The 17,739-nt window shown below is 27.1% G+C and overlaps 2 protein-coding genes across 2 annotated transcripts in view; one reads left to right on the top strand and one right to left on the bottom strand.

The window, feature by feature from the left end:
* LOC135924561 (dedicator of cytokinesis protein 6-like) overlaps positions 1-7,756 on the bottom strand; it is a 31,498-nt gene extending 23,742 nt beyond the window's left edge. Inside the window, exons 1-9 of the mRNA XM_065459628.1 lie at positions 7,448-7,756; positions 7,293-7,391; positions 7,095-7,252; positions 6,987-7,052; positions 6,823-6,943; positions 6,574-6,774; positions 6,379-6,531; positions 1,059-1,295; positions 704-956 (exon numbers count right to left, since the gene is read on the bottom strand). Coding sequence (XP_065315700.1) covers positions 704-956; positions 1,059-1,295; positions 6,379-6,531; positions 6,574-6,774; positions 6,823-6,943; positions 6,987-7,052; positions 7,095-7,252; positions 7,293-7,295 — 1,192 coding nt within the window. The 5' untranslated portion in view covers positions 7,296-7,391; positions 7,448-7,756. The remainder of the gene's footprint in view (positions 1-703; positions 957-1,058; positions 1,296-6,378; positions 6,532-6,573; positions 6,775-6,822; positions 6,944-6,986; positions 7,053-7,094; positions 7,253-7,292; positions 7,392-7,447) is intronic.
* LOC135924112 (U6 snRNA-associated Sm-like protein LSm3) lies at positions 7,407-10,676 on the top strand. Its single transcript, XM_065459157.1, has 5 exons — positions 7,407-7,521; positions 7,562-7,672; positions 7,716-7,811; positions 7,856-7,927; positions 10,611-10,676. The coding sequence occupies exons 1-5, from the start codon at positions 7,504-7,506 to the stop codon at positions 10,674-10,676; spliced, it is 363 nt and encodes a 120-aa protein (XP_065315229.1). The 5' UTR covers positions 7,407-7,503.
* The last annotated feature ends 7,063 nt before the right edge of the window (positions 10,677-17,739 follow it).

Here is a 17,739-nt window from a genome sequence, read left to right as displayed (position 1 = left end):
TCTGATTTTTCTCGCGATTAAAAACCATTTGATTTAAATTTGACAACCTTATTTAAGCCCTAACTTAATTGGACAAAAAGTGGAGTTGCCTTCAATTGGTAATATAAAAGCTGACAAACGTTCAAATGAAGCGAACGATGTGGAGAAAGAGTGGGAAAAAATATCTAAAAAATTGGTTATTTTCATATATTGAAACCAAATTATTGCATTCAAATGTTATTTAAATTTGTTTTAAACAGGTATAAAATTTAATTTGAGCGTGGATTGCGTATTTACGATAAGTTAGTTGATTCTTGAAAGATATGGTGAATATATAATAATATTTTACCCAAAAAAATGGCAAAGGATTGTTTCAATCAATCGAACACATTCTATCCAATTGGCTTATATAGCTAGCCACTTTTTACAGCAAAGTGATTGTGAAATACTTTTCCCCACTCAAGATTTTTAATAATCATATTGCAAACATATATATAAATATATATATATATAGGAGCGTCCCAAAACAGAAATGAAACAAAAACCGGTCTGATCATAAAAATAGGGCCGGATCAGGTCAATTAAAAAAAATCATGTTGGGTCAAAAAAATAAATTTAAAAAAGAGTTTGCTCCTAGAATAAATTGCATTTTTAGGGTTCTAAAATAATCATTTAATTTTTTGCCAAAAAAAAAGAAATAAGCATTCAATTTGGAGGAATATACCAAGACTAAAATTGGATGATATGATCCTCAAATAGTTATTATGATTCCGGTCTAGACTAAGCCCTCTTTCCAATGAAACGTGTTTGCTGCTATTATTGTTGTTATTGATATTTCTGATATTTTTTGTAGTATAATCGCCGGAGTTATATAAAATCAACGAATTTAAATTGATGGCTGTCCAGGCAAAGGGCATTCGATACTTACCCAAAAGTTCATTATTTTCCTTTGTGTTACTCCTTATTTTATCCTTGGTCTAAAAAAATGGTATTATATGATAGGTTGTAAAGTGTGATAGAGGTTTATATATTTTTTGTACAAAATTATTAATGATGATTGAAAAATTAAATGGGTTTACCTTTTCATCTAAATTGTTTTTAAGATATGGTTCCATCACTTCCGATATTTCTCCCTGTTGTAAAATTTTCTCGAACCTGATAACCAGATAAATGTCTGGAGATGGGTGGCTTATTTCAAAAATGCAAGAGTAATTTGTATAACTGTTATAGGGGCTATTGGAGCCATCCCTTGAGGTTTTTGTGGTTAGCTTATTGAGATTTTCAGAATTTATGTCGAAATAAAAGTTTTCCGATATCTTTTTATTATTATATTTTTTGGTATATTTGATTTATAATAGTAAAATTTAAAAAAAAGTAATATGGCTTGATCCTAAGAAAGCGACAAAGAAACAACATTATAAAGTTATAACGGTCTAGAATTTAGTAGTAAAAACTAGAGGTCTGCACAGACCCGTAGCCAGGAATTTGTAGTTTAGAGGGCAGTTTATTTAGAAGGGCCAATTTTTTTGAAATAAAATGAAAAGTTAAGCATTCAGAAATTTTTATTAAAAATTTGTAAATAAAGAAATAAAATTTTACTATAATATAATACGATGATTTTGATTTTTAGTTATTTTTTTTTAATATGCCATTAAAACTAAATTTTGTTTTCGTCTATCTTTCATTGACTCTCTAACCAATTGGAAGTACAGCACTATGAAAATATTGAATAACTTAAGTTATACTCAATTATTATGGGTGGAAATAAGTAATTATAATGTAAGGCGATAGCCTAAGTACCTCTCGGTTTTTAGAGTGGTTCAATTACACTCCAAAATATTCGCGATTTAAATTTCTTATATATTATTTTATTTGATAGGTATTGGCAGGATAGTTTGCCATTTATAATATATTAAACTTTACTACAAAAATAGGTATTTTTAAAAAGTATTCGTTCCCTTCGTCTATTTTTTTAAAATATTATATTAATAGTTTACATGTATTATTATAGGTATTATCTCGTGATAATCATGAAGTACTTTGTAATATCTATAATTTATCCTAATTATTTATTAAATCTTAAATGTTGCTAACTGACTGACTTACCATGTTCAAGAAGAGGTTGAGAAGAATCATCACAGGAACTGACGAATTCACCAATATCGAGGAAAGATTGATATTGCTTGTTGTTTTTTCATTTAATGTTTATGTGGATATTTTATAACTAAGATTTTTATAAGTATTTTCTTGTTTATCGAATTAATTTAGTAAATAAAATTTTAATAACCAAAATTTTTCTAAGAATTTATTTTTCATATACATTTTTTTTATTTAAAAAAAATTAGGGCTATAAGTTCCTGTCATTAATTTAATGAAATTATATATAAAATAAAAAAATTATTTATACAGTCATAAATTAACCAAAAACAGTAAAAAATATCCAACTGGATCGGTTTTCAATAATATCGACCCGATCCTATATTTAAAAACGCTAAATATCGATGCCGATCCGATCTTTAATATCGACAGAGCCCTAAATAATTAATATAAGGCCCAATAATCCAAAAAGTATTTTTAAAAACCTATTAATTTTTTGGATATTGCAGACCTTATTATTTTCACTTACATTTTTTTAAGGGAACTAATTATATGCAGTTTTAAATCGTCACACTTTTATAATTATTTTCACAATTTTTTAATTAAATATGCAGGTTTACTATTTTATTAGGCGCCAAACCTACTACATACGGTAAAATATAACCGATGCATAGGGCTACTGAGCAGCGCAAAGCAGGCAATAGGTTTCTGTTAGTTTTTAGAGAACTATGTGGTTCAGGTTATTGATACAAATATTGTGGACCTTAATCAGGGTTGCCAGATCTCCCCCATTAGCGGGAGACTCCCGCAATTTTTAAATTTCTCCCGCACAATTTTTTTTTCCAGCATTTTAGCATTTTGTAAATAATTTTTGAGAAACCAGGGAGGTTACGGTTCAGTATGTAAAAATTATAATGGTTACGTTTTGGTTACGGTCTTAAGAAAAAATTTATAAAGGTTCGGTTCGTTCAGCTAATTGTAAAGGTTTATAATGGTTTATTACAGTTATTTTTTATTGAAGCAACACCATCGTCTAATTTATTTTTATTATAAGCATGTATGAATTATATTAATATATAAAATATATAAGATTCAAAATAACTCATCTTTAAATATATTATTTAAACGCATAAGTAATAAATTTTCTGATATAAATGGATTCATCTTTGTTCGATGAGAGGATAACACAAATTTTAGCCCCGAAAAGGCCCTTTCTACAGAAACCTTTGTAGCAGGAACCGCCAGTTCTATAAGAGCAAGTGTATATAATTCTGGATATTAAATTATTTCCATTTCTAAAATATAAAAACTAAACCGGTTCAATCTTTTTTTTATAAAGGTTCTTATTAATCCTTCAAAAAATACTTATATCGGTTCGGTTACGGTTCAGATATTTATAATGGTTTATAATGGTTTAACGGTTCGTTACGGTTCACTATAGTCCCTGAGAAACATTAATTGATTATTTTCATATTTTTAAAATATATTTAAATATTTATTCAAAAAACATGTCTGATTTGTAAATTTCTTTCTATCCTTACCTTAATCATATGTTTTATTTTTTATCCAATAATAAATCACATCATTCATTCATATTTTCTCAATTTCATGTGTGTTTGTGATAACAGTGTAGGGTTAGGCGTTATCATGTATCACGTTTAAATACAAAACGACTCCAAGATAAGTGAAAACTTTATTGGTGGTAGAACAAAAATGAGCAAAATCTATCATCAATGTTTTAGAACTTGAATCCAGGAGGTCAATTCTTGACGATTTGAAAGATGGACATCCATATGCAATTCTAACAGCATCTAATAGAAATATAAAAACATTTCCCTTGATCCTTTGCTATTTCAACAAAAATAAGGGCGTTTCAATAAACCTATTAAAAAAATTTTCCTCAGCTAGTGAAAAATCGAAAGACATAGCTAACCATATAATGGTAAATATAGCAGATTTGGAATTATAAATGAGTTGCATGTCAGCTTTCTGCGCTGAATCAGTGAATTTTGGTAAAAACCAGAATGTATTTACAGAATTGAGACAGCACAATGTTGACTTAATCCCAATTTGCTGTATATGCCATACTACATAAATCTTGCAAGAAGGCATTGTATGTATTATCTATGTCGAAATAATTGTAATGCTTTAACGAATTTAGTTCATCAACTAAAAGATTAATGAATTAAAAGAGTTCGTGGAGTGGTCTGACTTGGAATGGTGTGAGTTGTTGCGATATGCCCCTATCAGGTGGTTATCATTAATCCCGCCATCGATAGAATTTTAAAATTTTACGAACCCTTAAAAAAATATTTCTTAAATAAAGATTATAAAAACTTTCCTAATATTTTGAAAAATTTTTTCGCGAATGAAACACAAGAGGCATATTTAGGAATGGTTTCACATGTATGAAATCTACTACAAGCTGTTAATATGCAGTTTCAATCAAAAAAATATTTTTTAATAGAAATTCACAAAATTATGTTGCAGCTGTGTTCACTTTACAGTTAAAAATTGACAATAAATTTGATGGCGCTATTGTTAATAATATCATACTAAAATGTTCAAATATTACTCAAATTAATGTATTTTAAAATAAAGCAAATATTTTTATTAAGACAATTTTAGAATATTTGCAATCAAAATTTGATTCAATAACTTGATTTACAAATGTATAGATATATTACCTTGGAACAGAAACCATCTATTGATGGTTTTTGTAATTAAATAATTATATTAAAATTAACGATATACATTGATGTTTATTTTGAGGAGATTGTAATGCTCTCTATTTTTTATGATTCTCTAGAATACTCAAAGATAGATGGTCCAAAAGCAAAGTTTTTTCTTAATAACGATAAATTCCTATGCTTGAAAAAAATATGCGAGTATGTTTTCTCCTTACCTCATTCTAATGGCTCATTGGAGCGCATTTTTAGCTTGATGAGAACTGCATGGAGAAAGGAAAGAAACATCGGATTGCTCTACATAAGAGGCCGAGCTAATGGTTAAATAAAATTATAATATGGTATGCCAGCAATTTTATAAATATCTCAATAACGACAGTAACGTTCAGTTCCATTATTTAAATCTTAATTTTAATGATGAAATAAAATGTTTTTATATCAATAAAATAAATTAATATTATAACTATAAACTATTTAATTTTCCATATTTTTTTCTTTATTTTACAAAACCTTATTTATACATTTGCATAAAATAAATATATTTTAATAAATAAAGATGTTATTTTAAAAAATATTACTTATTTTGAAATTATAAAATGTTACCGACTTTGTTAATATTTTTTGTAAGAATTAATAAGGGGCAAACTAAGCCAATTCACAAATTTGATTTCTACCACAATATTAGTATTTCATCCACAAAATAACTAATTTCTCCCGCAATTTAAAATTTTTGACCTGGCAACCGTAACCTTGATGGCAATTAGTTTAGGACTATGCAACAAATATAAGAATTATTGTTTATATTAGATGCTGAGATATACTAATTTTATAAAACACTTTTAGGCTGCTGAGTAACATGAAGTAGTCAATAAGTCTATGTTAATTTTTACTGAACAACAGGGTTCAGGCTAAGGCCAGATATAAGTTTGTTGATTGTGTTAGCAGTTAGCTTAGGGCTATGCAACAAAGATAGGGGTGGTGCTTATATTTTATGAGAAGAAATGATAATTTTATTTGAGTGAAAACATTCATTAAAAACTGAACAAATTGATTTAAAAATTGTGAAATGAATTATTATAAAACTGTGTAACTAATTATTTAATGAGTTTAGATTGTTTTGCACTGTTCAATTAAATGATATCCATTTTTTAATATTCAACATTTATCAGAGACCTGCTGGCCCAACCTTTGGCCCGGGATATGGGCCAGCTGGGCTGTATTTTAATTTTTTTATAATATATCCAGGCCAGGCCATATCCATTTTTTAATATTCAACATTTATCAGAGACCTGCTGGCCCACCCTTTGACCCAGGTTTTGGGCTAGCTGGGCTGTATTTTAATTTTTTTTTAATATATCCAGGCCGGGCCAGAAATTTTTTTTAAAAAAAAACCCAGGCCAAGCATGAAAATTTTTTTTAAAAAAATCCGGGCTTAGTCTTAAAATATAAAACCTGGAGTGGGCCGTAATAAATTTTTAAAAAAAAATCCAGGCCAGGCTGGGTCAAAAAAATTTACTTAAAAAAAATCTGGGCTGGACTGTGCAAATGGTACCTCTGTAGGTCTGACATTTATAAATATGATTTATTAAAAACACCATATTTTAATATGGCTTACTTTCTTTTTACAATTCAGGTCATATAGTGCAGCTGAGCAATAGATTGGTTCAATCTCCAGATTGAAACTAACATTATTGCATCTAAAAATAAGTTGGTATCCAAAATGTTCAAAGGGTGTGTATAGAAATTTAGAATATCCACGTGTGTTACCCTAAATAATCTATAAATAAATTTAGTAATATTGATAGATTACAGGCATATGATGATAATATAAATCAAATAATGTTTTATGTCTATCTTGGCTTCTAAATGACTCATTAATTTTATCTTGACTATCTTGTAGAGTCAAATTATGATGTTGTTCTAATATATCTAACAATAGAGGATCTCCTGAGGTAGATCTAATATCTTCTTCATTAATATGCTTGTTAAAATTGGTACCAGAATTTACAATCTTTAATAAATTTTAATCCAAAAGATTATAAAATAAGTGTATGTTTACTTCATTAACTTCACTAAGCTTTATATCTATCTCATAAATTTGAACAGGAAGTTGATCAATTATTTCAATTATATATAATTGTTGCATTTTTATTATATATGTTGCATTGAATCTTTCATATCTATGAAAGATGCACATTAATTTTTTATATATTATAATTTTACTTCTTATAAATTTGAACCAAATCTTTCATATAATTATTGGAATTTTTAATTCGAGAATAATTTAATCTAAAAAGTACTAGTTATAAACTTTGATATGTTTTATTCTACTTAAATTGCATATTGCTTCTTGGAATTTTTATAATAGTTATATTATCAATCGGAATTTTGAATATTTTACATAAAACATCATGATCTATAGATTTTTTATGTTTATTTAAAAACATTTCATAATCCAGAGGGTCATATATCTTATGAAATAAAGACAACTAAATAAACTTGGTTTAATATATAATGAAAATTGTAAACCATGATTTTTTAATCTTTTGTCATATTTTATATTAATCACATGTTTACCTGCTTTTAATAATAGTTTAGAATTTCAAAAGATAGGATGTCATCCATATTCTGTCAAAATGTAAGAAATTTTTTTTGATGATTAAATGTTGTACTATAAAAATTACCTTATGTCTGACAAGGCACCTGTTAATCACGCTAAAATTTTTATTGATAAATTTTAATGGCCGAGGAAGAAGAGGTGATAAAATGATGATATGTTATAAAAATTATTTATACAGACTTTTCCCGCTAATGCTATAGAAGAACCCTTTGATTTGATTAAATTGAGTTTGGATGAAAAAATATATGTTAAAATGAGGCATGACCGCGAAATAAGGGGGCGACTCCACGTAAATATACATTAAAGTTAATTTCATTTATTTGAATTTATAGGCATATGATAATCATTTAAATATGATTTTGAGTGAAGTTGAAGAAATTGTTACCTCTATTGAAATTGATGAAGAAACCTATGAAGAAAATTATAAAGTTTATTTAAATTTTAAATATTGCTAATTTTTAATATTACAAAGACTGTAAAACGAAACATTCCATTACTATTTATTAGAGGTGATAGTATTGTCTTAGTTGCTCCTCCTTCAAGAGTCTAATTATATCCTCTATTTTATATATTTGTTAATTTTATAATTTATATATAAAGTATATTAAAAATAAATTAACATGTTTTGGTAAAGCACTGCATTTTACATTCAAATATCAAACCCTTTATTAAAAAGATTTTGAGTATAAATGATTGCTTAATGTTAGGGTCATTTTGCATGAAATCAGAATTGTTTAAACCAGGGTTATAACTAATACTTTGCTTTATGACACAGTCTTCCTCTGATTTATTTTCCATTATCATTTTCTCTAATAATTTTAATTAATTTTTCTGATGTTGAGTTCATTCTAGCTTTAGAATAACCTTAAGCATCATGGTTAGTTCCGTCCTGTTTCTACCATTCCTGTACGATGTGATAGTGTTTGAGAGGTTCCTATCGATTATTGTGATCCTGACTAGTGTTATATACTTAAACATTTTCAGGGTAACCAGGATCAGTTAAATACCTTTGAATTCCTTAGGCTAATTGGGTTCTTATTTTTGGGGAAGTTTAGTATTATAGATGTCAACTATTCCTCTTAAAGTTGCCTGTATTCCATATCTCATTAAAAAGGGGAAGCAGTAGATTAGCACTTAGATCTGCATCTATCTTCCAAAGTTCTGCAAATATCTCATCGATTCTGGTAGCTTTATACATTTTTAGTCTTTTAATGGCACTGATTATATCCATTTTGCTCAGATTTATAATAGGTGGTTGGAAAGGATAATCACATATATTCCTTACACTAAACAAACTTCCTCCAGGAGGGCCTGATATAATAAATGATACATTTTATTTAATAAGCAGTTATTATAAATTTGTGAAATATCTTATAAAATTATTTGAAATAGGGTTGGTATTTTATACAGCTGGAATACATATATAGCAAAATCTTATTTTTTTAGATATAAAAAAATAGCTAAACAATCTGCTAAGGGCTTTTTTAAATTTTAAAATCTAATTTTGCCAAAAAATTTATTCCTTTTATTTATTGATCATAAATTTGAGTTGCCTTTGATATTAAAATTGCATGGATTGATTGAAATAATATTAATCAGGCAATACACCTTAAAGATCTACATCTCCACTCTTAGGTTAAGGCAGGCTGGGTAAATTTTTTTCAATATTATAATAGGTGGGAAAGGGCAACAAATATAATAGACTGTGGGCAATTAATATTTAAAGAGTTTCTGAGCTGGATCAGATAATTTATATTTAAAAAAATCAGGCAATGTCTTTCAAATCTTTCATAAATTTTTTATATAAGCATCAAAATTTATATATTTTTTTAAATTTTAAGCCAATATTTTGATTAATACTATATGATAATGAATTAAAATATGTTTGTTTCCTTATATTTAAAGAGTTGTCAAAATAAAATACTAAATCTATAAATAATATAGTTAATTCACTAAAATTAAATAAGATATTTGTGATCTGATCCAATTATAAATAACCAATACAAATATCAACTACTGGTTATAAAACAGTTTTTATAGAAAGAAATAGTTATAAAGAAAATAGCCTTCATTGACATTGGGAAGAAATTGAATATAGATATTAAAAATATGTAATAGGAAAATTTATACAAAAACATTAACTAGAGTGAGCAAATCTTTTGTAAAATTTTAACAGGTTGGGCCAGCAAATTTAAAAAAAAAATTATAATGGGTCATGCCAGGCAAAAAATTAAATACACATCTTGTGCAAAAGTTTTTAACAAGTCATACCTTCTAGAACACTAATACACATATAATATTTCGTATCATTTATTCATATTTTTAATAGTAACCACGTATTTTTGTTGTTACATTCCAAGTTATTTTTCACAAAGAACATAACCCAAAACGAATTACGGTTCGTAAAATATAATATCGATTCAGTTTGCCCATTTGAAACTGAGTTGAACTCTTATATACAATCACATTAGAATTAAATTAAGAGAAACACCATTTTTTTTGAAAAGTTTTAAATACAGATATATATATATCTAACACATTTTAAATAATATCTTATGATTTATTAACTTCCATATCAGACAAATTTTCTATACAGATATAGTATAAATTTTATTTTTGAAAAACATTCTTCCTAACTTGAGTAACTGATATTGCCATTAATACATCTGACAATTTATATTATTCAGGGTATAGAATATTCTTTGAAAATAGTCCAAGATATTTTTTTTATTAAGGCTAGGATCTTTAAGAAAATATTTTATGATCCTTCTAAGATATTGTACCTGTTCATGTTTTTTAAATGTTTCTTCAAGTGTCTGTTTTTTGATGCCAAATTTTTTTTTCTTTTGAATTTTGTTAATTTCAAAGAGTTTTTGATAGCATCATGATGTCCTTTCATAATTGTATCACAATGTATAAGTATACATTTGGATGTATCACTAGTAATACTATAAGTAAATAACATAAATTGGATTCATACATTCAAAATGTAGATGTAGACCTGTGCACCGAAACGATTGACGGCGGCGATTTTTTTATCTTCAGGGCGTAACTGACTTTGAAGCCGCATAATAGATTAGCGGCGGCGCGGCGTGTTATTTATTTCAAAAATTTTTTAATGAATTTAATTTATTATATTACATTTTTTTTTATAATTTATTTGGAGTATTTCTTAAATTATTTTCTGTCTTACTCTTATTTAAATTTATGAATTTTCTCATTTACAGAAATTGATTAAGGAATTGAATTTTTATTCAGATCAGAGTCACATAATCAACACATCTATATTATAATTTTCCGATGTCCTCACTACGTCATCGCTGACGTCATGTCATCGCTACGTCATGTCATCGTTACGTCATGTCATCGGTACGTATTTATTTATTTGTTTATTATTTTTTTTAAACAGATGTTCATACCAAATTCTGAAATCAGAAGAAGTAATTTATTTGTTGATTTTTTATGAGACTATCATTTTCCTTGACTGAAATCGGAGTGCCAGATACCAATTTTTAGAGATTATCATTTTATTTGAATTCCTGAAATCAGAAGAAGTAATTTATTTGTTCATTTTTTATGATCATATCTATTTTTAGCTTATGATGGATGATATTCCCACTATTTCTAGAGAGGTTAACCTAATATTGACTCTATTTTTTATTTATTCTTTTGTTTTTATTTTAGATCATGTTCATTGCATTTATATTCTTTATATTATTCTTTGTTTTTATTTTAGATAACAAGCCCTGTCTTACCCATATTTAATGATTGTACAGGTGGTATATTGACTCCTCATCAAGTTCAATGCATTTATTTATTTTATTTATTCTTTTGTTTCTATTTTAGATAACAAGCCATGTCTTACCTATATTTAATGATTGTACAGGTGGTATATTGACTCCTCATCAAGTTCAATGCATCTATTTTTTTTATTTATTCTTTTGTTTCTATTTTAGATAACAAGCCATGTCCTAACCTCAGTTAATGATTGTATTCCCACTATTTCTAGAGAGGTTAACCTAATATTGACTCTATTTTTTATTTATTCTTTTGTTTTTATTTTAGATCATGTTCATTGCATTTATATTCTTTATATTATTCTTTGTTTTTATTTTAGATAACAAGCCCTGTCTTACCCATATTTAATGATTGTACAGGTGGTATAACTCCTCATCAAGTTCAATGCATTTATTTTTTTTATTTATTCTTTTGTTTCTATTTTAGATAACAAGCCATGTCCTAACCTCAGTTAATGATTGTATTCCCACTATTTCTAGAGAGGTTAACCTAATATTGACTCTATTTTTTATTTATTCTTTTGTTTTTATTTTAGATCATGTTCATTGCATTTATATTCTTTATATTATTCTTTGTTTCTATTTTAGATATTTGTCAAGCCGCTCAATATGCCCTTTTATCTCTGATGAATATTTTGTCTAATTGAAAATTATATCAAAGTACATTTTTAAAATTTAACTAAATGAATATAACAATTTTTAAGGATCCTACTTTTTTAAAAGCTTACCATTTTGTCGGATCCACCATTGCTCTATTATTCCCTGCTGATTATTTTGTATAACGCACAAAAAATATACATAGTATATTATTTTTATTATAAATAGTATTATATATTATTTTATATCTATTCCAAAAAATCTTCATTTTATTTCAATAATAATGTTTATTTATATTTTTGCCTGATTTTTTTATTTGTCTAGGCTAACCCAACCTTATTCCCTCACATTGCTACAAAACATGATGATTCTATTATTAAAGATAAGCAAAGAAAATAATGACGAATAAACAAACGCCTTACCCGTTCTAGAGTTACTGGTAGACAAAATAATAAAGAACTACGCTTGAAATGAACTCATCTGGAGGTTTTTTTTTATCTTATGTTTTATATCTATGTTTATTTTATTTTCACCCAGTTCTCCAAATGATATTTCTATCACCACTATCACAATCCCTATGCCACCTCCACCTATTTTTTAACAAAAATAAACATTTTTATTTATCACTAAATTTTATTATCTCATTCTTTTCTTTCTATCTCTATTATCTATTAACCACTATATCTCAAAACCTTATCACCTTTAATTTATATAATATAATATAATAATTTATACCTTCTTTTTCCCCCCTTTTTTAATCTAATTTTTTAATTACCTTACAATTAATTAACCTTTATCTTAATAACATTACATTTATCATGTTATTTTTTAACTTTTATAATATCATAATAGACTTGATAAGTCCCCCAAAAATTTTATTTGATGATAGCCCTCCAACTTATTAGAAATATGCATCTAATATTGACCCTTCTACCGGTTTTACATTATTTTAATGTTTGTTTAATTTCAACAATAGTATATTTATATTTTTGCCTGATTTCTTTATTTGTCTAGGCTAACCCTAATCCCTCACATTGCTACCAAACATGATGAATCTATTATTAAAGATAAGCAAAGGAAAAAATGGCGATTCAACAAACGCCTTACCCGTTCTAGAGTTACTGGTGGCCAAGATGATAAGGCACTGTGAACTCCTCTGGAGGTTTATTTTGTTTTTTATCTAATGTTTTATATCTATATGTTTATTTTATACACCCAGTTGCCTCCAAATGATATTTCTATCACCACTACCACAATCCCTATGCCACCTCTGCCTAATTTTTAACAAATATAAGCATTTAATTCCACTATCATTCACCTCATTAGGAGTTATTATAAATAATACTTTATCCGATTCCCTGAGGAACTTTCATGAATATTTAGAGAGATGTTCAAACGTGAATGTGTAGTGCAGCCAATTTCATTAACATTATTAATGGGAAAATATGCGATAGTTTTGTCATGGCCTTTATAACAATACTTACGACCGTTTTATGGTTGAGTTGACAATGTCGTTCATGATTCTATTTTAGAGGGGTATACCAAAATTGACACTTTGGCAGAAATATCATTTCGCGTTCTTCTCCTCAGCTTTATCAGGATGCAATGGGTGTTGTACACTGCTTTGGTAATCCGTCATTATTCATTACTTTCACCTACAACCCTAAATGGGATGATATTATACATTAATTTTTTCTTCTGCAGACGACTGCCCAGATTTATTTTGTCGCTTTTTCCATCAAAAATTAAAATGTCATAAAGGATTTGCTCTTATTTTTACCAGACACACAGAGTATTAATTAATCCTCATCATTTTTTAAAAAAAATACCTAAATTTATATGGCAAGAAAAACAAATTTCTTAAAAAATATATAAATAAATTGCATATAAGTTTCATTAGTATTGAATGGCATTTTTGTAATTTAAATAGATAGCATTTTTTTGTACTTAACAAAAGATATAGATAGCCCTTATCAAATTTTTTGATAAAAGGAGTTAACTCACTAATTGGTAAATCCGAGATTTCCCCTTCATGTGTTGATAAATTATTTAGAAATTTAACTATCTCCGGGTTTGGGAAATAGTTTTGAAACTTAATATGTGATGGACTGGGCTTGAAAAATATTCCTCAAGATTAATATTTGCTTGCACCTAGACTTGGGAATATCTTATACAAATTATTATGGGCCGGGCTAGGAAAAAATTTTCAAAATTATTATGGGTTGAGCTAGGCTTGAGAAATTTTTTTATAAATTATAAGGTCTTGAACGCGTGGAAATTTTTTCCAAATATTATGAGCTTGGACCTGGCTTGAAATTTTTTAATGTTAAATGTTAGTCTTATGTAACCAGTAATATATTTACAAAGAATTTTGGTATTGGGTACAAGCTCATTTAAATATATTTTGACTCAAATAATAGTTTCCACTCTTAGTCCTAATGGGTTGGACTCAATGACATTGCTTGGACTTGACCTAAATGGGGAGGGGGGGGTTTAAAAATTATATAAATTGGATATGATTTTTAAATAAAAGGTAACATCTTTCTTAAAAAAACGAATAAAATTCTCATTCTCCGTCATTTTTGACGGGCTATCTACTAGTATCAATAATATTCTATTGATTTTATTAGAACAAATTAAAATAAATTTGGAATGCAAGTAAAATATAAAGTAAGTAATATAATATATTAAAAATCAGATTTAGTAAAATTATAATTATCATGAATAAATAGTATTTTTCTCAAGATACGTGGTAAATTTAAAAATACTCTTTATTAAATATAATGTTGTTATTACATCAAGTGCTCTTTATTCTATGTAAATATAAATATTATATTATCCGATATTTTTTTCGGTTTACTTTTTTTTTATATAAATAAGTTGTATATTTTTTTTAAACAAATGATTATAATTTGTATATCATAATTTTTTTATATTAAATAAATTCGTTCAGTAAATAAATGCGTTATATGAATGATATACAAAGTAACGTATAATGTAACTAGTTATTTTTGAAAAATAACTGTACAAATGTAACTAACTGTAACTAGTTATATTTTTGCCAATAACTAGTAACTGTAACTAGTTATTTTCAAAAAATAACTTTAACAACACTACTAATTAGGTATAGTATGTTAGTTGAGCAAAATTTGGCATTCTTGCTCAATGTTAATGTTATTATAATCGTTGCTTGGAAGGGAATGTTTACGAGCTATTTTAGCGATATATAGATGGTTGCCCATTATCTTCATTTGAATCTCATTCTGTGCATTTCTATCATGCTCTAAAAGTTTCAAATGTCTAATTAAAAATTATGATGTAGAATTCGAACTTAAATATTCTGAAACAATATAATTTTAAAATCTCGGATCAAGTAGTGTCGCTAATATCTAATGTTAAATATTTTTAAAATAAATTACTTTAAGTTGTAATTGGAAACCTATGTTTTTTGCATATTTTTTTTAGGCAAATGATATCTGAGCAATCAGATTTATTGATTTGTATATGTTTCTATTTCATCGTCAATTATATCCATTTGTTAACACTATAGATATTTTCTAGCATAATTAATATGGTGCCGGCTGGTGTGGCAATTCTTAATGCTATTAATTAGATTTGTTGGTGAAATGCAATTCGTATTGATAGTTTCATCAGAAGTATCAAAATGTTTATCAAGATATGGATCAGAATCATCAATATCCACAATATGCCATCTCTCATAAATTGATTGCAGGTATTTACGATACTCATCTAATTTCACATTCCAAATCAGCTACTCAATATCTGAGGCTGAAATAATTTCTCTAATTTTAATAAGAAAATATATTCTGGCCAGCGTCTACATGAAAGTAAATGGTAGGGGGGTGGGGGGTGGCAGTTTGCATCAATCTTTATCGAGGGGGGTAGGACACATTTTTTTTTGGGGGGGGGATTAAATTTTTTGATTAAATAGGGAAAAATATATTGCTTAAAAATTAATACCACCAAATATATATTGCAAACAATCATAGACATTATTTTCCGAATAAAACTTTCTGCTATCCTTTAAAATGTAATTTAAAAGGGTTAGACATTCTCAGCAAACTCATATTCATGCCAAACAATATGCTATAATAATACATTCATAATAATAGTGAATGAGGGGGGTTTTTAATTGAATTCATGATCTAAAAAATAACTCTTTTATATTCACAATATTTTGATAGTTGGTAGTAGAGCTAAAATAATTTAAGTTATTCTCTTTAAATTTATGAGAGGAGCACCCGTATAATAAAAAAGGTGTAATTAATAATAGGGGTGTGGGGGGGAGGGTAGGCATAGATTTTTGAGATTTGCATCGAAAATCTTGTCATGTAGACGCTAATTCTGGCAACTTTTTATATGCCATCAACTGTAACTAAATTATGAAGTCCATGCCCTCCTAAGCATACATCCCCTAATCTGATGCTTCTTTTGGCATTAGCCCCAGCATTAGTTACAATCTGTATTGTTTTTTTTAAATTGAATTCCTTTTCTATACTATATATCTTAGATACTAATGTTCCAGTTGCCTTTGCATTACGTTTCTAATTGCCAGGATAAAATATTTTGAATCAAAATTTTTATTTAAATGACGTTAAACGTGATATATTTCGACCAGTGGCGTAGCTACGGGGGTGGTTTTCAGGTTTGGACCCCTCCCAGAGCAAAAATATTTTTTTAGATTATACGTTCAAATGACTTAAAAGTGACTTTATATCAAATAAATACCATTAATATTTATATTTTTCTGGTTTTGATGTTTGTGGAAGGTATTATATTACTATTGAAATTATTCTGGATAGTATTATCATAAAGTCATTGAGAATAATCCACTAAATTATAATAACATATTATTGATGCATTTAAAAAATATATTTATTATATATTACCGAAGATATGGTTATGATTTGTAAGATAAACTCGGCCGAAGGCCGGCGCAAAAGGGACAAAGGCCCGTATAAGGAGGTTTGGGAAGCGAATCCCCCCAGGCTTTTATATGTATGGACCCCCTCTAAGGAAAATTCCTAGCTACGCCACTGATTTCGACGCTTTAAATGTCTTTCAATAAATCAAAAGTAATAGAACAGAATATTTATTCAGAATCGATCAGATTTAAAACAGACGCCTTTATTGGTGAATAAACTTCATCCACCGACTAATGGTTCTTATCAGGCAATTCTGACGAGAACTCAATTATTATATTTCAATTTATTTCTATTATTTTAATAATCATTTTTGCTAAAAATAAATCCGGGATTAATTCCTGTAATATTTTCTGCATATCATAAATACGTAAAAACTATATCACTATAACAAAGTCATTCAGCAATAAAATACATCATAGAAAATATAAAAATAAAAAATCGAATGTTTCGTCATAAATATCTTTGTATCCTTAAATAAATTACCATCTCTGTTAGAAAAATGATGATTATATACCCATTTTATTAATTGATAAAATAAATAATAAAATAATAATCAAGTTACACAAAACGAAAATAAAATGTTCTTTGTTTAAAATTTTAAAAAATGTAAATTGTAACGATAAAAACGATGATATAAACTGATTTTTTAAGTTAAGAAACAAAATCTTTATGTTATTGCCGTTTGAAATAAATATATTTGTAATAAACAAAAACTTAAAATCTATATATCTAACAATTTTATATAAATTTTAACCTGTGAAAAATCATTTATTCCTTTATTGTCTATAGAACCAATGGCCTTAAATCTAAGCTTCACAGTAAAACATAATTCCGCCCTATTAAATTTTATATTTATTTTATACATTAAAAGGATATTTAAAAATCATCAAATTTTAATAATTAATTTAATATATCAATCTTATATTAAGTTTATACATTAAAAAGATACTCAAAAAACATCAATTAGAGCTGACAATAAACAAACTAGGGGTTTAAAACGTGTAAATCCATAAAAA

Source organism: Gordionus sp. m RMFG-2023, chromosome 2 (genome assembly GCF_954871325.1).
Source record: "Gordionus sp. m RMFG-2023 chromosome 2, tfGorSpeb1-WG-v2, whole genome shotgun sequence".
Lineage (NCBI taxonomy): Eukaryota > Metazoa > Nematomorpha > Gordioida > Chordodea > Parachordodidae > Gordionus > Gordionus sp. m RMFG-2023.
The sequence above is the reverse complement of the archived record's forward strand: the minus strand, read 5'-3'. Positions and strand labels throughout refer to the sequence as shown.